This window comes from Ammospiza caudacuta, chromosome 9 (assembly GCF_027887145.1).
Source record: "Ammospiza caudacuta isolate bAmmCau1 chromosome 9, bAmmCau1.pri, whole genome shotgun sequence".
NCBI classification, from domain to species: Eukaryota; Metazoa; Chordata; class Aves; order Passeriformes; family Passerellidae; genus Ammospiza; species Ammospiza caudacuta.
This window is the reverse complement of record NC_080601.1, coordinates 22632952-22653598: the sequence shown is the minus strand read 5'-3', so window position 1 is coordinate 22653598 and position 20647 is coordinate 22632952. Positions and strand designations below refer to the sequence as shown.

The 20647-nt window shown below is 35.1% G+C and overlaps 1 protein-coding gene across 1 annotated transcript in view; it reads right to left on the bottom strand.

Annotated features, from left to right (window-relative positions):
- Positions 1-1702: 1702 nt before the first annotated feature.
- The window catches only part of HECTD2 (HECT domain E3 ubiquitin protein ligase 2), a 32341-nt gene continuing 13396 nt past the window's right edge, over positions 1703-20647 (bottom strand). Inside the window, exons 9-21 of the mRNA XM_058810249.1 lie at positions 19212-19360; positions 17698-17821; positions 16875-16971; positions 15889-15996; positions 13909-14041; positions 10952-11040; positions 9775-9933; positions 9410-9484; positions 8688-8775; positions 8330-8436; positions 7027-7142; positions 6264-6407; positions 1703-4229 (exon numbers count right to left, since the gene is read on the bottom strand). Of these exons, the coding sequence (XP_058666232.1) occupies positions 4109-4229; positions 6264-6407; positions 7027-7142; positions 8330-8436; positions 8688-8775; positions 9410-9484; positions 9775-9933; positions 10952-11040; positions 13909-14041; positions 15889-15996; positions 16875-16971; positions 17698-17821; positions 19212-19360 (1510 nt within the window). The 3' untranslated portion in view covers positions 1703-4108. The remainder of the gene's footprint in view (positions 4230-6263; positions 6408-7026; positions 7143-8329; positions 8437-8687; positions 8776-9409; positions 9485-9774; positions 9934-10951; positions 11041-13908; positions 14042-15888; positions 15997-16874; positions 16972-17697; positions 17822-19211; positions 19361-20647) is intronic.

The following is a 20647-nucleotide window of genomic DNA, read 5'->3' as shown; positions in this document are numbered from 1 at the left end:
ACCAAACAACAACAACAAAACCAACAAACCCCCCCCCCCCCCAAAACAACAACAAAAAGCAAACCAAAAATCCCCCAAAACTCCCAAAACCCAAACCAAAACTCCAAAAAAATTCTCCCAAAATAGACTCAAAAATTACTTGACCCAAACAAATTCATTGGAAGAAAACCAGGGGCTCTAGAAGAAAAAAAAAAAATATTATTATCTCACGGTCAGGACATGAAACCAGAGGCTTTGAGTGACCTTTCAGATATTTTCGTTTTTTCAAGAAGGAGCTCTGAAGCTATGAAGATTAACAATGGGTAGGACATTTGCTTCTGGAGCAACTCAACCAGTACCAACACCAACTGCTACTAGAGAGAAGGAATCTCACCACTTTTGGCCAAAAAATTGAAAGGAAATACAGCATTTCAATTTTAAGCCGCAGTGCCAGCCTTCTGATCCCTACCTGAAACAAGATAAGGCAAGCCAGGTGTTCTAAGCTCTTTCCAAATATCAGTCTTGAGGCTATTGGCTGGTCAGAGAGCAGGTATAACCAATCTCCTGTCTGAGGTTTTGGCAGAGTCTTTTATTGGTCCCAAACCACATTAGGAACTCCTAATGAAAAGAGATGACACTTTGAAAACCCAGCACTAGACACAAGAATCTGCTTCTCCTTTCTCCATATTTGTTTGCTATAAGTCAATTTATATTTCTTGACTTTGCAAATTTGCTATTAATTGTGACATAAATTTTTAAGACACTATTTTTTTCTTCATTATGTGCATTTATAATATCTATTGTTAGCTAAGAGGAAAGTCTGACCTCTAATTAAATTGTTTCAATCTTCATCTTTGCTGCCATCTGTAGGTAACTTGAGTGGTACAAAGGTAACAGTTCTGTGACCAGGACCTGTGTCCGTGAGAAAGCACCACGTTCTTGTTACCTGTCCATCCTGATTTGTGTTCAAATTAGGCAGAAAAACATACAACAGCTTGTGGCTTTGCACCTCCAAGTCATCTTGCAACTGAGGTAGTTAAAAAAAAAGGAAAATTAAGTTAGAATCACAGAATGATAGAATGCTTTGGGTAGTAAGGGGCCTTAGAGATGACATAGTTCCAACCCTCCCAGCCATTCACCAGATCAGGTTCCTCAGGGCTCCATTCAGCCTGGCCTTGAATACTTCCAGAGATGGGGCATCTGCAGCTTCTCTGGACAACCTGTTCTAGCGCCTCACCATCCTCTGAATAAAGAACTTCTTTCTAACATCTCATCTAAACCTGCCCTCTTTCAGTTTAAAACCATTTCTCCTTGTCCTGCTGCTATCTCCCCATATAAAAAGTCCCTCTCCCTCCTTTTTGTGAGCCCCCTTCAGGTACTGGAAGGCTGCAACTGCATGTCCCCAAAGCCTTCTCTTCTCCACTTGGAACAACCCCAGCTGGATCCATGCTGAAGATCCATCCTATTTTACAGCATTATTACACCATGGGATGCACCAGAACACCTGTAATTTTGACGGTAAATACGAAATTTAAGTCTTGATGTATGTCTGGTTGTTGGAACTTAGTTTCTTCTCAGTGAGCTATGCAATGTTTTAGCAGAACTGTTATGGTAAAAAAGACTTCTCAAGAGAAAAATAAACCAAAACCAGAGAGGTTGATCATAATTTTATACCCATTATGACCTAGTTTAGAAATCTGAAATTATACAAGTGAGGTCACCATTTGAAATACTTGATTTAATGACTGGACAATTTTGATACATAAAAATAGATACTTAGTAGTGAACAAGTTTATACAAACAAGATTTCTTTTGTACAGTACAAAACAATGACGGAGATAAAAAAGATTTGCTGGGTTACAGGGCAAGACACAAGAACAACAAAACACCATTGAATAATTTTTTTAAAATTATCAGAGGCTTCTTTCATAAATACAGTGTAATGCTTTCCTTTAACAAATACAAAATTTACTATTTAATTTATCAACATCAGGAAATATATAAAATGTCTTTGAATGACAATCTGATTTAAAAACTGATGCAAATACAATAGCATTTTTAGAATTCTGAGGTAATATTACACATTATTTCAAAAAAAGCTTCAATAAATAAAACTGAACAGAAGGCAAAGTGCAATTGAGTGAAAAGGAGAAAAGATAAAGCTCTTATTTTAACAATAGTAGATAAATAGTTATTAAAAGCAGGTTTAAGCCTTAAAAAAATATTTTGGCTAATTTGCCATGTTTTCAGATAAACTGTATAGCTATTTATTCATAAGCCAACCTTTGATGAATCCAATTCTCCAAAGAGAGGAAAGGCTGTAGGTCCTTGTTTCCAGGTTTCCTACTTACATCCACATTCAGGTGTTAGAAATTTAACATTGCTTGCAGCTATCTAGTTCATTCAGTGCAACAGTGAAAGTTTAATTTATTTCTCAACATCTGAAATCCTTCAAGTTAAAATTAATTTTAAATTCTCCATTTGGGAGATACAATGAAAAAATGCAGAATTTTTCAGTGCTGCTTTTAGCACGCTTCATGCTAACCTAGCACAGTTCCAGGCTAAAGCCAATGGAAATTTTATTACTGGTTTCAATGACAGCACTATGAATACAGTGTCAAATATTCTAAAATATCCTAATATTTATCTCTGCCTTAATAAAACAGTAACATCACCAGTAACTTTTTTAGGAGAAATAAAAAAATAAAATTTACACTTAGCTATTGAAGAATATCCAGAACAGCTTTGAAAGCATGAATTAGACAGATTAATTTGTTAATCCTTCATAAATCTGTTGATTGTATGAAAATAATACAGAGAAGGAAAGAAGACCAATATAGTATTTGAATACAGACACTACAAGATAGATATGCATCCATGCCCCTGCAGAAGTCAACGGGGAAAGCTGACAAATTAGATGCCAAAGTGTCTCAAATGATCTGGGCCTTATTCAGCTGAAAGAAAAATCTACAGAACACACAGTAGCTGTTCAAATTTAAAACTATACTGCATGCTGACAAAGTCTTTCCATTTAATGAATAAAACCCAGACTTACAATTATTTCAGTATTTTAGAACCATTTCTTCCCTAGCTGCTAATTTACTAATTCAGAGCAGACATACCAATAATTTTTTTCACAAAGTTTGTGCAGTGAAAACACAAAACATTTTTAAATGCTGGTCTCAAAGTTAATGAAAGTTGCGACATTCTTCAGAAATGTTATTGTGTTCACTTTTGTCACAGCTTGTTTAAGACTTTCAGCAAAGTTGCTGCAAAAAAATGATACCATAATACACTATATCAGTTTTCCACCAGTTGTGGATATAACTGTTTTCCTAAAGCATTTCACCAGATGTGGAATTTATTTTAAATATTTAGTTTTGTTTACTATAATGCTACAGTAGATCTGGCTAGTTTGCTGTTAAGAATGGACATACAAATTCCTTAATACTTGTAGCTTGAACTTGAATCCCCTCAAGCTGAAAAAATACCTTTTAACACTCCTGTACAGTCAAGTGTAAAAGCTGAATATACAACATCTAAAACCTCTTATTCATAAAAATAATTTTTTAGCAGTAAATGGCACTATCAAAACCCTATTTCTTCACAGGCCATTATTTACATACTTCTTAGACAGCTGGTTTCACAAAGCAGGAAAACCAGAATAATAAAACTACATACATTTTATAAAGACTAAAATTCCTATCTGCCTTTGTGAAAAAGAAAAAAAAAAGCTACATGCTGATGTTTTGTTTTTTCTGCCACTGGATTAACCAATAGGGAAATATTCTGTATATTTTCTCCCAGTGGGATACCGTGATGTAAAGGAATTATGATTAATAATAAAGTGCTATTAAGAAAAACCTAATACTTGAGAATTGTCTTAGTTGGGTTTTGTTTATCAAACAGATGAGCTTTTTGTACAAAGAAAGCTACTTCTGTGACAAAGCAAGCAGCAAATGTATTGCCATTCAGGGAAAAAACATACACTTCATATTTAATTAAAAAAAAATTATCTAAATGCAATAAAACAGGCACAGTATCAAGAGACATAACAATGAAAAGCTTAAAGGCACAATCAGAAGAGAGTGAATGCTACATAAAAATGCTGCTCTTGGAGTATTTTATCTTATTCCAGACCAAACCCCTCGGCATTTGAAATTCCAATTATTAACTTTTGCCTCAGTTCCTTCTTGTTCTTGTAAGGAGGGAGACAAAGCTGGTTGAAGCAGGTATGTGCCACAGGTAACCTAAAATAATTTTAAAAACACCCAGCAAAACACATTTAAGAATAATGCCATAGAACCAGAACACTGCCAATTGCCTATACATTTTCAGTTAAACATTTCTTAAATAAGAAATCCTATAAAAGGAAAATTTATCCCAATGTTGGTTCAAGTTCTGTTGAATGCAAGTAACACCACTGCTGGTCAAAAGTACTTTGGATGAGTTTGTTTGCCTGCAACTCCCTCCTCCCTCTATTTTTTTTTTTTTTTCAAGTTGGAAACATCTCCTTCCAAATTTTGGAAACTCCAGGTACCACACAACTTCTCTAAACACAGAATCTGGGTATAGTAAGACTCCACACCATGAAAAAGGAAGGTGGGTCCTGCAGTAGGTACAGTTGCACAGTTCTGTGTCTGTAAGGATACAGAACTCGGGGTTCAGCCTGGTAAAACAGGTCCTTACAGACCTCAGTGGGGAGCTCTGAGGAACTGACTGAAATGCTGGAAAAACAACAGTTCACAGATTCTGGTCTCAGCTATACCAACACTTCCAAGTTTCTTCTGAGAGAGAGCTTGAATATATGTACTGGAGATATGGCTAAGGAATGCCTGACTGAAACACTGGAAACTTTGTTTCTCACTAGAATGGATTAACTTGATGAGCCACAGGTAATAAAAAGCTACAGGAACTTCCTGCCATTTAAATTGTCAAGTGACATGAAGGACACCTGAGGATATATACTTGTCCTACAGCTGATAACTTGGAGGGGAGACAGGAGAGAAAGGCAATGAGCTGCAGCTCAACTCGCCATTTGGAAAACACACTAAAAAATGTATTACAGTTGGACACACATATTTTGTGACTCAAAAGCCCTCTAGGTCTCTCTTAACTTCATCCCTCAGTCTTTTGAATGGCACCAACTTGGCCTTTGATCATTGGCAATCATGCTCAAAAAGGGATGGAACTCCCAGATCTGGAAATCCAAGTTACTTTTCCCCTCCCTGCCCTTTAAATGATCAGTGAAGATCTGTTAATTGGACTGGAGTTATGGCTTCAGAATTTGGAAAGTTGAGAAGCTTTTATTAAAATTGCCAATTTTTATTACTATTACATTCTTTGATCCTATTGTGTGAGCAATGTGATGATGGTGTCTACATTTTTCCCTATGCAGGCAGTCTGACAGTAAAAATTATCTTGCAAAACATGGACCTACAGCAGTTTAAATTCCACACTTATTTCAAAACTCATTTTCTCATTTTTAAGAAAGAGAAAAATTTAAAGAAGGTACATAAAGAGTGATTCAATGTTGACTGATTTATCTTCATTTCTCATCTGATCTTCATGTTCCTTTAAATGTTACTGGAACCAGTTATTACCTCATTGAGAAAAGCATTAGAAATTATCACAGTAATGAGGTAAATTCAATTTAAAACAACCTCAACATTTATTATGTTTATGCCTTTAGATCAGCTCTTCACAGAAAACCCAGCAAAATTCAGACTTTGAAAAATATAGTTCCATTTAAATATTTTGATTACTCTAAGTGTTTGAGAAATCTAGGTAAAGCCAGTAATTATTGCTTCACAGAGAGCTTCAGAGCAGCAAGTTTTTCTGTTAGGCTTTCAAATTATTTAAACTGACTTTCCCCAGTCTTAAAAATTAAAAAAATACTAACTGGCTTGCTATAAATAATGCCATCTAACTCAAAAAAAAATCAGAAAAATTCGTGGTAGTTCAAGGTGTATTTTCATTAGATCAGCTGTCATGTTAGGAATGATAAAAATAAATAATTTATTTGAATTGAAAACATGTAAATAATCCCTATAAATAATTACCAGTCTTAAATGTAAACACTGACTGGAAAAACAATTTCCTTCTTTTTAAAATTCATGCAATCAATTAATGGGTATAACATTCTGAAGGCAAATTAAAGGAGTTCATGCAGTTTCTTTCTTGCACAATCATTTGCTCTTCTGTAAAAAGACATTCAAGAGCAATAAGGGCTCTTGGGAAAAAAAATAATGAAAAAAGTTTTAAAAATCCAAAACATTACTTACCAATTAGTGGATGTTTCACTCCTTGAAATCTTGAAATTTAGATCAGCCATTCCTCCCACAGGTACTCTATCACTTCCTGTAGCAAAATGTAGCAGCTTCTTTTGAAGATCCAGAGAAAATCCAAGTACTACATCCCAGAAGTATCTATGCTCGGGGCAGAGGGAGGAAAAAAAGTTGCAAGATGCAATATCATAAAAAAGTAGTATGAAGACAATAATAAAACTACTAGTACTACATGGTGAATATCACTTACTGAGAGTTTAATTAATATAATCTATAGGACATCAGCAGTACTCCAATATACAAGGGTAAATTCGCAAGGAATTGACAAGTCCAATATTCTATTAATTTTTGAATGATCTCTTGCCAAATGATGCCCCAACCCACTTATCTATAGAAATAAAAATGCCTTCTACTCACTAATATAAATGTCCTTAGTATCAAAGAGAATTGAGTAAAAAAAGTATTTTTGGAAGACTGGATAATGAAAATACTGACACTTCACATGCAGGATTTGGGGCTTTTCTTTTCAAACTATTCCACTTCAATGCAGTCATAATCTTTTAAGGACATTCAGTAAACACATACTATTAAGGTTCTAATTCTTCCTACTTATGACAATTTTGTAGTGTCTTTGTCTTATTCAGAAATAGGTTTCTAAAACTTCAGTCTTTCTCAGGTTATCCTTGAAGAGATTACTGCTGGAAGACTAACATTCCATGACATTTTAAACTCAGTAATTAGAATAAAACCCCAGGCCTACCGTATAGTCAGGTCAGTTTTTTGGTAGCCCTCATATTGGGTACTTCTCTGTAAAGCAGACATGTCCAGTTCAGGACTGCCACAGACAAGAATTTCAACCTCCTCTGGACGAAGTAGCTGCCAAAAATCAAGGACAAAATACTTAATTTTTTTAAGAAGATGAGAAATTATGCTACTAGATTAATTTTTTATTTTGTCATTACAGAAAAATTAACAGAATATCATTCAACATAAGTCTCTAACTTTGATACATACTGATTATAGAAAAATTAATTGCTCAGCACTTTGAAGAGTCTTTTACTGCCATACATAGTAGAAAGGTAATTACAGGACAACACAATATTTCAGCATATTATGTTCTTCATTTCTTCATCATTTTTACATTTATTACACTGACTTGCCTATGATGTGATCAGACTACAAATGAGTCAGGAAGTTTGTACATATGGAAATCTGAAAGAGGGTATTGATGCCAATTCTGATTTCAGCTTTCATTTCATTTGCACTGTCAGTCCCCAGCATGGGTAGCTGAGCAGCAGAGACTGACAGAACTTGACTCTCACTTGTACACGCTGCTGTGCAAAGCAAATACTTCTAACAATAAGCCATGTTTAATATCCACTAAACCTATACCTGCAGAGCCCACTTATTATTTAACTACAGCACCATCAAGTTGCATGCAAGTATGCCATGGCATTTCAATGGATTCTCATTGTCCTTCCAGAACCTTCCCTGTGGTTGGGCACGCCTCACTTTGCTGCAAGGTGTCACAGCTCACCAATTTCACTGGAATTTAGAAAATCCCTGACAAATTGAAACTTTCTCTTCTTTCTCAGTGCAGAAGGGATACTGTAAATTTAAAAAAGCCATTCCAACAGCCAAACAGGACTGAAAATAGAAGAATGTTTAATCTCAACCTCATTGAGTGCTCTTCCTGCAAAAAGCAATATATGTTTTCAGAGGAGTCCATCAGGAGCACTCAGACACAGTTGTTCTGCGGTTCCTAAATGTGGGAAATACATAGAAACTTTGTAAACATTCACTGGAGAGCCTGTGATGTGTCTGTGAATACATAGTGATAAACCTGTCTTCTGGAGCTTTATTTATGGCTTTTCAATGAAACACTACAGAGAATAGTTTATTAATTTCTGATTAATTTCTTCTACTTATGTTGGATTAATCAAGTCTATAGATCAGTCAAGATTCTTTCCAAATCTTAAAATCATCCCATGCAATTTAATTTAGATAACTCATTGTCAAATACTTGAAATAGAAGTGAAGAGTTATCTTTCACTTATTCTTACCAGTAATGCATATGAAGCACAGACACTATGAAATCCATAATAGAAAGCTGCAAATTGTTTGTAGATCGATCTATTGAGAAGAAAATCAACATAGAGCTGCACATATTCTAAAAAAAAAAAATTATTTTGTTACATTATAATAATTTTAATCAGTAACTTGTTCTGCCCTCTAAAATTGTAGTGAATATGAAAAACAAAAGCATTTAGTTTTAGATACCATTAAATTGGTAGGCATACCAGAAAGAACTACAGCCATTTCATTTTCACACTCTGTTTATGAAAGCATAGGTTTATAGAAAGGAGAAAAAGGACAAACTTAAAACTGCAAAGTATGTGTGGCTAATACATGTCAAATTACCTTTCCTATTCCTATTTGTGACTGGAATTTTATCTCCATTTGGCTTTAAGTTGTAAGATTTTATGACACCAAATTCTTCCTGAAAAACCTACAGAAAAAGAGGAGTCAAGGTGAGCACTGGAAAATAAATCAATATACTTACAAATGCAAAGATTATGTCATGTATTCCCTTCCTTTCTTTGGCACATGCTGTAATTCTGAGGGTTGTGAGGTTTTTACAAGTTAAATATTACAGTTTTCAACAAATTGCTCAGAAAATTAGTATTCCAAGAACAAAAATTGACCCTGTTACATAGTGGCATGTCAACCTGACCTGCAGGCTCTGAAGCCATAGAGCTTTTCATACAAAAGAATAGCACAGGAGCAGCAAATGCAATTAAGAAGGTATTTGCTCTGCTGTAGCTCACCTAGGAACTAAGTACCACCAATATGAAATTTCATTAACTTGTATGTGTGTTCTGAAACAATGAGTAACTGAAAAAGACTTTCCTGACTGAAATAGCAGTTACAACACACAGGTCAGGCAAAACTGTAAAAACCTGAACAGGCTATTGCAAAAGTGAGATTGCTTGGACAAAGTGAATACAAAACCCAAGTAAACCTTGAGTATCTTCTGGGTTAGACAGAAAAGCAAAGAGCTGGAAATGCACCAGCAGCTGGCCAAGCGACCCTGGTGGTGAGCACTGGGATCACCTGCCACTTAGAATTGTGCATTTAATGACCTGAAAGGTTGAGTAGAAATCCTCTTCAACATTGCCTTCATAGGATAGAAGTTCACTTAGTCCATGCGCCAATTCCTACAATATGAGTAAAAAACTATTTAGTAAATCTACAAAATTAAGTGATGCACTTTGCCAGGATATGCCAGCGGCATTGTTTTACATAGAAAGCATCTTGGAAAAAGCTGTATTTTTAAAATGCATGCTATGCTAGAAAACAAGAGATTTTCCGTTTCCATCAGAAGACGACGTTATCAGTTAACAGCTGAAAAAAAGCTGTTTTCAAACAGTTCATAGCTCTAGCATTAAATAGGAATAAATCAGGTTTTATATCAGTAATTTTGCCTCTTAGAAAATGTAATACTTACAGGCATAATCTGAAACAGGTCATCTAACGTGACACCACAGATGCCTACAAGTGCATTATGATCACAGGGAACAATGGGAGGACTCAATAATTTCTTGTAACAGCAAGGTGGGAAACGAATATCCAATGTGATACTGTTATATACAGCAAGTCCCATAAGCTATATACGTCAAAAGTTAAGGGCAAATCTGACACATCCTTATTATAGTATTTTTGTAGCTTGGAAAAAATATTTTAAGATTCATGCTCAACAAACAGAAGGAATGTGAATTATTTCATTGTTTCTGGGCTGACAATTTTAAATACAGTTTTTCATTACAATTAAGCAGTGGTTAGCATGGTCAAATGATGCACATTGACAGAATGCTTGAGAATCTTCTCTATAATATTCTACACAAGCATTTCTACAATAAATTTCCCAAAGCATTGTTATGAAAAATAGGAAGATAAATATGTATTTTCTAGTGAGAGATCAATAAAGCAATGTTTCTTTTAAATAAATCTAAAAGCATTAAGACATACCTGCACTGGAACTACAGCTCATCCATTAGCATATTCTAGTCCCATGAAACCAATTTGAAACAATCCCAATTCAGTTTCTCACAAGAATAGAATAGATCTGTTAGAAAAGACTACAACCACCATCTGATCCAACTGCAATCAGTTAACGGACACTATTAGATTATTTCAGTGGAGTTATGAGCATATACTACTATAAATTGTTTGACTGAGGTCTTCCTTTATAAGAACAACAGAAAACCTAGAAAAAAAAAACAAACTAGTGCTCAAAATAGCATGTGGCTTCCATTTTGTAATAAAAAAGGCAAAAAGCCACATACTGCTCAATGGGGACTTGAATGAACTATTAATGGACACAGACACATTGATGTTTACTGAAAGAAACTCCAAGGCTTAAAATTACAACTTATAAACAAAAAAGTTGCATGTTTAATATTGACTTAGCATTTTCTGACTGTAAAATGTACCATGTACCCACACATCACCATTTTCTTCCTATTTTTAGTTCACTTGCTTGAACGATATTGAAAAAAATACATTTAAAATGGAACATAGATGTATACACAACCTTTGAAGGAGCTTGATCCAGTGCCTTAGTTCACCCCCACACCATTCCCAGAATGTCGTTCGGAACATTCTAGCAGACATAAAAAGGATACAGCTCCAACCAGTCGGAATTCTGAGTAGTTGTCACACTTAAAGCTGCTGAACCAATGGCACTGCGAGTCCTTGTGGTAGGTGAACATGCCTGCAGAATGGCAACATGACCCTTAAAAAGGCACTGAGCTTTGTGAGAACTCGTACAAAGCCTCCTCTTTCTTACCCAGGCACCCCTGGAATGCTGCTGGGGTGCCCACGTGCCATGCTTGCTCTCAGGACCCTGTTCCCACCCACGGCAGGAGCCTGCAGGCTGGTGCTTGGGAAGGAGCACCAAGGGCAGTGCCAAGCCTCAAGCAGGCTCAAGCCCACCAGCCCTGCTTGGTGCTGGTGCAACAGGTCCTCCAGCTGTGGATATTTTACATTTTCCCTATGCAATCTGTTTCTTCATTGCACTCCAGCATCGGTACTGCCACAAACATTAACTGTCTAACTAAAAATTTTCTCACTGCAATATAAACTCACTTCCTCCTCTCTTTCTAGGTCAAGAGCAGATGACAATCCCAAAAAATGCTGGCATGAATCCCATGAGACAAATATCATAAGTTTACCTTCTTAGAATAGAAAACTGTAAATGGCTTATGTTTTACACACACTACCAGCAAAGGGATATGTTTCATATTTTCTGTCAAAAAATTATACCAGAAAAGTTAAAAAAGCCCCAAACCACACGTACCCTAAAAAAGCCACTCATGGGTCTAAATGACAAGCTAGATCCTGCTGAAATCATGAGTATAGATGAGTTTGACTGCTATTTGCATCAGATACAGAACATTCTGTTTTAAAGAGTGACAGAAAGTAAAAACCTACATAATGAAAGCAGATTGTTATCTGTTAGCTCTAAAATGCCTAGGAAGTATTGCTCAGAGAAGTAAGACATACTCCACATAAGGGTGCTCTAATGCAGAAGTAAACTGGATAAAATGTGATGGTCTTTTTGAATTTGTTGGAATTGAATGGGCCAAGCTTATTATTGTTGCCAAGGTCTGTGCAAACCAAAGCAATGACTAGTTCTAAGCACATCTTGTATGCAATAGCTCACTGTATCTCTGTTTGAAAACAAATTTGGTGAAAAATAATACTTAATTAAAAAAAACCAAACCAAACCAAAGTCCTTTTCATTAAAAAAAAAAGGAATGAAAATCCGACTTTTCTCAGGGACATCTAGTTCTTATGATAAATTACAGACAAAAAGCTACCTTCACATTTTTTCCCCCACTCTCCTGAACAATTTATCTTTTGAAGTCCTTTTTGAACTTATCACAAAACGTGACAGACCCTGCCATTAGACATTGCCAGAAGCAACAGAACAGCTGCATGTAAGGCAGAGCAAAGCTCACATGCTAAAAGATGATAAGGATGTTGGAACAAAATAGGTTTCGAATCCCATTTAATTCTTCACACCAAGATAAAGAAAGCATTGCAAAACACACAGCTGACTTAATTAAGAGTTTTTAAATTCCAGGAGTTAAACCTGAAGAATCAGTTAACCCTGGAAAGGGTAATAACAGTGATATTTTCCCTTCCAAGCTTCTGACATGTTATTTGCATCTTAAACATTACAGACAGTAGAGGATACAGTCCCTTTCCAAGGGACAAGAATATTTTTGAACTCCTCCCACACTTGGTTGATAGTCGTAACAATGAAAGAATTTGCACTTTAAAGTAAGGAAGTCTGCCAGAAAGAGTGAAAAAATAAATTACTCTGACTGTTTCCAAACTCATCAGTTACCAAGCTCTGCTGACAGCTTTTTTACTAACGAAACTGTCAAACTTACAGAATGCTTTCTGCAGGATAAATTGTTTCCTATTAAGGCTATCACTAATGTCATCACTTCACACAGACCCCATTTTAGTGGAAAAAGGGCTACAGGCAAATTATCTCAGCAGATATGATGACATATTTATGACTTAAAATTCTGTACCTTTAGAAGTAGTCCTAATAACAATAAAGGACTATGATTTTAAGGGACATGAACACTTCCAGGCAAAGACAGGCAAGCTCAATGACAATCAGGTGCTATGCTCAAGTCCCTGGAAATCAATTTAAAAGCCATCCTGGCAACACTTTGCACTACTGATGCACTAAGTCATCAGTAATGTATCCATGCACAGGGGAAAGTTCATTAGAGTGGTGAAAAAAACACACCCAGATCGATCTACATCACTATAAAATAAGAGGATAGAACTGCTTGCTTATGACTGCTCACTCACATCTTACAATCTCCTGTTTAATCAAAAAGCCTTATTTTTTTTTCCCCTTGGGCATGAAATGCCCTTACAGGCTCACAAGTCCTGGTAACAGCAGAGCCAGGCTTTTTCATTCAGGCTCACACCTGCTATACTGTCTCTGCTCCTGACTGAAGGACCTGTCTTTTCTGAGATTACCCCAGACACCTTTAAGAATACTGACTACACAGATACCACAAACAGAATGTATGACAACAAAGATCCAAGTAAAAACTAACCTCTACCTATCCTAGTCACAGAAACAGTACTACAATGTGCAAGCACTCTCAGTGCAACTACTAGCACAAAAAAATCTCCATTGATACATGGGAGACCAAGGCTAGCAGTTTGCCAGAACTGAGCATAGAAACAGCACCCAACTATAGTTGCTGACAAAACCCAGAAAAGCTCCCTCCCTAAACTAGCAATATGAAGACAACTGAGGGCAGAAAGAGAAAATGCAGCATGTGAAGAAATAGGGAAGGATGGTAAATGATAAACCAATACATTTGGCCTTATCTCCACTTGAGTATTTGCTAAACCACTGACCTGTTTCAGGCTGAGATAATTTCCTTCATAATTAATAGCTAAGCTATTAGAAAGTTTATGCTTTGGATTTGTGCTAAAAAAAAGTGTTTATAATACAAAGACTTTTTTGTTATTGCTGAGTAGTGCTTATACAGAATCTGAACAAATTCTCACAATCTACTTAAAAATTATGACGACTCACCATAATCTGGGTGAAAAATCTGCCGAATCAAAAGCAGAAACCATTCCTTTGTCAGGCCACCCATATCAAGACCAGCTTCTCCTACAAATGTGACTTTCAACTTCTTTTTCAGATCTGCCTTCTTCCTTGCTAGCTATTGTGAAATAGGTAAAGCAGAAAAAAAGGACATTTAACATATTATCACTACCACTAGCCATAGAGAACACATCTCAGCCTCTGCTCTACTGCTCTCGTTTCGATGAAACCATTAATTTGCATAATTTTCTACTAATAGGTCAAAACTATATTTAAACAATGACTGAATTGCAGAAGCAAGACAATTATGACTACTTGACATCATCAACTACTTTGCACATGGTGTCACTCTCTGGGCTTGAAAAGAAGTTAGATGGTGTACAAAAAGGCTTAAAAGGCAATTAGATATAATTAATTGAGTTTGTCTGGAATATTTCAGACCTACATAATTTTTTACCTTTTACTGCGCTACCAGAAGGAAATGACAAATTATAAAAAGTACTTAGACATAATTTGGAAATATTTAGAAACAGGGAAGTAAGCTAACACTTTCAATATTTGGACACCATTTGTTTCTGTGTAAGATGCCTGCCAGCAAGTATCAGCTGCTTTTTAGAACTGCTTTTTTAGACAATGGTAACAAGCATTTTTCATTGCTTTGCTCTGAGAGATAGCATTTCATGCAGGTACAAAAAAATCTGCAAAGAATTAGATGACAGCCTTTTACAATTAACAGTGATCTTTCAGACTGAGTCTCTATACAAGCTTCCTTTAAACCATTAATTACTGTCCAGCTCCAGAGAAAGTGTTTAAACCAGCCAAGAATATGCATGTGCTAAAATAATCTCCATATTGTTAGTTGCTCAAGTAAATTCATATTACATAGATTTTATAACTATAAGTATTTGTGTTATTTGAAACAAGTTATTTATTAGCTGAAGTGATTTTCCTTTGCAAATTTTTTAAACTTGAAATACAAGTAAGACATCTTCACTCTCCACCTGCCGTTCCCCATAAATTTGAAAATATGAATATAATACATTTATACTCATCTCTGAGATGGGTAGAAGAAAACACTGGAAACAAACAGGAGAATATTTCAACTTTAAAAACTTTTGAATTTGCTCTTCATTATTTTAGTGTGGTTAATAAAATGACAGTGCCTGAGAGAAAGCAATATTACCAATTATATTTCTTTTGTCTTAGGAGAAAAGGCCAAAAATAGACAAGTTTTAAGATAGAAAAATAAAGTTTAAACTTACATTTTATGACATGAGTAATCAGAATTTGTTTGATGCTGTTTTCACTACCTGGACTTATTTTTCAGTATCATCAGGCTCAATGTTGAGAAATCTCAATGTTGAGAAAGAGAGGGAACTAAATTTCACTAAATAATGTTAATTAGCAAGGTTCAGTGGATACTGAAGAATGGTCTACTTTAATGGACACATCTGTTTCATTTCTAAAAAAGGAAAACTTACATTGAAGAATGTGAGGAATTAGTTAAAAGAATTTAAGACTAGAAAGCCCAAAATTATTCTTATAGGATAGAGAAGGAAAATAATAAAAATATTCAAAGAATTAGAACAGAACAACCTCATTAGTGATTAGTCACATACTATTCATGCTGCTATCATGGAATCAAGTCCTACAGAAATTGATAATTCTGCACTCTATTTTTAACAGAAAAATTACAAATACAAATACAGACCATGTGCAAGCATGTATGTTTGTTATGGGTTTAGCTACAGAGCACTGTGAGCACAAGAAATGAATTTCAAAATGTCTCACCCAATCTGTTCTGCAGCACTACAATTTTGACAGTAATTAAATTATCTTTATTTAGTATTATGTAGTTATATTCCCAATCTCTTAGTGCAAAAGATTTAAATATGACTTATCAAATTGAAATCTAACAATAGCTACTGTACAGCAACACACAATTTAATTTTATGTTTTTGTTACCTCATCAAGTGAATCACTAACAAGGTGTGTCCTCCTCACTTTGACATTTAGGAATAACATATTCATGTCAGGCTTCTGTCTGCGAGAGACTTTATCCACAAGGCTTTGCTATTTGAATGGAAAAGAAACATCACACATGCAGTATCTTCATTTGAAAAAAAGGTGTCACACTTGTTAACTGTAAAAAGGTCTCAGTATGGTGTATTGAAGACATTGCCCTGACACGGTAACTGCTTCAGTCTCTTCCAGGAGATGAAGAGAAATTTCTTTCCTACTGCAGATACCTTCTACACTACATTTGAATTAATGTCTTGAGAGCTTTAACAAGAAGGTGGCACTTCCCAAATTGTTAGAAATAAACCCATAAAATTCTGGAAACTGGCTTATGCTTTAATTAGTTATTCACAAGGTATATCCTGCAAGACAGGAGTGGATAGGTGGTGGTGCTGCCACACAGGGCACTCAGGAGAAGAGTATCTCTTATCATCTGCAGAAAACTACTATTGAGGGAGGCAGACAATGCCTCTTTCCACCCAGAAGAGGCTGCTCAGAAGCTGTACCTCTTCCACAACCTAAAAGAATACAATTGAATCTTGGTCTTCCATGACAACACACCTCCATAGAATAAAATACAAAGCAGTTCAAGATTCTCATAGATTTTTTCTTCCTTAATCATCGTGTTAATTTAACATGCTAGCATTGTTATACTAGTTTCTCAAAAGAGGAAGAAAAGTAAGTCAATACTAGAAGCTATTCTCTAAAACACCGCCCTCTATAAGGATCCTGACACTAAGTACACAAAAAGAAAAAAATACTCAGAGAACCCACATGGACATCTGTAGACTATTCACAGTAAAATGATTTAAGTTCTTTTTCAGGGTAGTCAGAAATACTAGAAGTTGTAACAACAGGTGTAATATCAATCTAACAATTACTCATAAAGTACCAGTGGATGAGACATAAATATTTATCATTGAGGTACTTACCCGTGCAATACTTATCATTTGTTGTTCTGAGTCCCTTTGAATAATAACTTTTTTTGCTGCTATAGAAATAATAAATGGGTATTGACAGAAAGAAAACCTAACAAGAGAAAAGAAGATTAAACATTTTACTTCTAGAACACCATTTTCATTTTAAGAATATAGGAGTGAATTATCATTCAGTAAGTAATTCCTCCACAATAATTTGCAAATAGCTGCTGTTTTTTTCACTTTGTATATAGTGATACTTGACTCACTAGAACAAATTGTTATTTGAAAATACTGCTAGAAACTGAAATTAGTAATACTTATCTTTTCTTATTTGGGTTTTTTTTGTGGTTTGTTTTGTTTAGTTGTTTTTTTCCCTTCTCCAGTAGAATATCAGGTATCAGACAGAAGAGCAGCCTGAAATACCTGATTCAGTGGAGCAAATTATGGTCTCCAAGTTTTCCCCAACTACTGCTGAAGGCAAGGAGAATGCCTATGAATGTACTGGAGGCTAAAATATGTCTGTAGTAAGACACAGTCAGAAGTCTATGCCGATAATTAATAAAATTACTTTATTATCATCCATATTTTACACATTTTTTCTAGTTTGCAAAGGCAGAATGAGATTTATTTCAGACAATCTCACATCCATGCAGTAGCAAATTAAGTGATATGTTTTTACAATAAAATAATACAGTATTTAACGTGGATGTATACAGACATAAATGGTGTGCATATCATACACAGACACTATACATCCACTACATTTAATATACATAGGATAGACACAATGCTTTGAAGTACTACTCAACAAGAAACAACCAGTAACTCCTCTTACCTGTGAGAATTCCCATAGCATTGCCAGTTATGATATTCTTCCATAAGATCAATATGATCAAGTGTAGAATTATAGAAATCCGTATATGAAATAATGGGAGGGCTAATCAGACTATTTGCAGCATCTGCAAAGAAAACATAAAAGCATTTTAATATAATGCCTAGGTTCAGCACATCTCATTTCTTGGCATCATGAGCACCAGTGATCTCCAAAACTTTAAGCCAAGTCTAAAATAATACAAAAAATTTATAACTTTGTTAGAGAACTTAGCTCAGTCTTAGCTACAGAACTATAACTACAACATAACACTATACATCATCATATTAATTGCTGTAGAAAGCAGTAAATCCCTAGTCCAGCCCATTTATGATAAGGGAACCTCAGTTTTACTCTGGTTTCCTTACTGACACACACTAAATTAAGGTTTTATGGATGAACGGTACTATGTTCTGCTGAAATTGATGAAAAAGCAGTTTGATAAATGAAAGTGTTTAAGAAATCCATATCATTTCAAGCAGCTATGGCTAGAAAATTACTTTTTTTTTCCAGTATACCATCTAGACCTGCACAAAAATTAAGTACTTGCCAAAAGGAAGAAAGCTTAAATGTGAATTCTAACTCATTATATAATGGCATTCATAAAGGGTCAAACAGTTAATAAGTTTTCTCAATTTACAATTCAGCATAACATAATTTTGGACAGTCAGACACAAAGTACTGTCTTTTGATTGACTAAATAGCTCTTTTCCCAGAATTAAAGAACAATCAACTCTTTCATAGATGGTTATAAACACATCTTGGGTTTAGATACAGGTGTACTAACGTGCCTAACTCTGGACAGGCAGGACTGTGCATAAGACTTTTAAGTAGAAGTTCTAGGTTGACAGTGAAAACATCTTAATTCCAATTTTAATTTTTGTTTGGTGGTTTAGTCTTCTCCTAAAAGAGAGAAAGTAAATACTCTAATCACCACTTGGCAGCAGTTAAGAAGGTTTACATTTGCAGTAGTCAAATTTGCTGTGCTCTGTGTTGAACTGAGCGGGAATTCATTTTTTAAGCTGTAATTTTGGATGTAAGAGGCACATGCATTGCCTAACTTCCTTTAGATGCTAAATATTCTGTGGGGGTAGCTGAGTTACAGAAGAAATTCTGGCAGCTACAAGTTTAAGACAGTTTATTTTATAAATCTAAGGGAAACCTTAACCATTGGTAACTTCTGTGGATTTCTGTTTGAACAATCTTCAGTTGCTGTCACAGGAAAACTCTGCATAACAATTATCCTCTACTGGAAAGCAAGTAGGATGACTTACCAACAGAGGACTCTTGCTTACTACACTTTAGCATTTTATTGTAGTTTGTGCTGTGCCACCATCATTATCAGTCTCCCCCAGAAGACTGATAAACTATCCTCACCCAATATGTGTGTGCATGTGTATAAAACAAATCCTATATACACACACAAATATACACATAAAAACATATACATGCCCACACAGTTCAAGAAAAATACCTACTAAATAAAGACAGGACTTTTGTTGCTGATGGAATCCACCAGGTACATTTCACCATAGGTGGAAACTCTTCAGGTTTTGCAGGAAACAGCCGTAAAGAAATAAATTGCAGTAATCTGTCCACCACCTGCTTGAACCTCTTCTGTGAAATCCTAAAACAAACATGCTGCACTTACTCTCATGTGATCACTGTCTACACTAGAGTTTGTTATCAAATTTCAATGCTTTTAAAAACTCCCTCATTAAAATTTTTAAATTCAACTTGAATTGTTTAAATTATTTTTTAAAATACTTTTGTCCTGTACATAAAAACAAAATTCTACACGTAAAGTTTGAAAAAGAATGCTTTTAAATATTGACACATGGTAATTCTCTTCAGTGCATCCCTAACTATGCTCTTTAAGTCTATGGAAAAACAAAAACAAGAGTAATAGAATAATTATCTGTTCTTGACTTTTAGTGAACAAAACAAAAATTCTTCTCAATTTCACTCCACACTCTGAATTCTGAGGAATTCTGAATAATTTTAAGATACACGGTCCTTTCAAATAAAAAGTGGTATATGTTTCATATGCTAGTGCCATGTGCATATTTTAAATTATGCACTGCACCACTTCAATAATAGCACAACAATACACATACATGTGTAGACAAGTTAAAATAACCTTTTCTAAACAAGAGCTCTCCTATTTTAATGGTTTCCATTTCTAACACATGCTTTAAGACCAAAAACATTGATATGTCTATTGCACCCTTAACTAAAAGTGGAAATCTCATTTGTAAATGCAGTTCCAATGAAGTAATATTTTACCACAATTTTAAGCAAATCTGGACATAAGGAGAGGAGGGAAACTGAATTACCATCCTTGCAGAGGAGAAAATCCTTAATTAAGATTTCCTAGGAGAATTGGAAATTGCAAATGTGGCCAAACTTTGTTTTTACCTCAAACAGAATTTTTGCTCAGTCAGTACATGGAAGGCAATCTGCACACAAACTTAGGAGCTGCTCTTTGGGCCGTTACCCCCGCACGAATTTTTTTGGGAGGTGCTCTTAGAGTTCTTTCAATTAATTACAAATCTAACGCCCTAACCACACTCTCTCACCACCTCTATTGCACCAGGAAGCCAGGCCACTAGTTTGGTTGTGGTTTCTGTATATTACAGCAACATTACAGTATCTTTTGCAATTTACATGAGATTAAACTTTATTTAAAGAAAGATCATAAAGATGTTTGTTTTAATAGTACCATGTAAATATATAAATAAAATTTACACACAAGTTATTTTGCATATGTTATCAAAAATAACTCTGATAAGTAATTTTGCGATTAAGGCTCTTCTGCAGAAGTATAATAATTTTTATACATTATGTACATTTTGTATCTATAAAACAGTATCACTTAGTGGACTATGTCCACACATATTTGAAAGTAACAAAA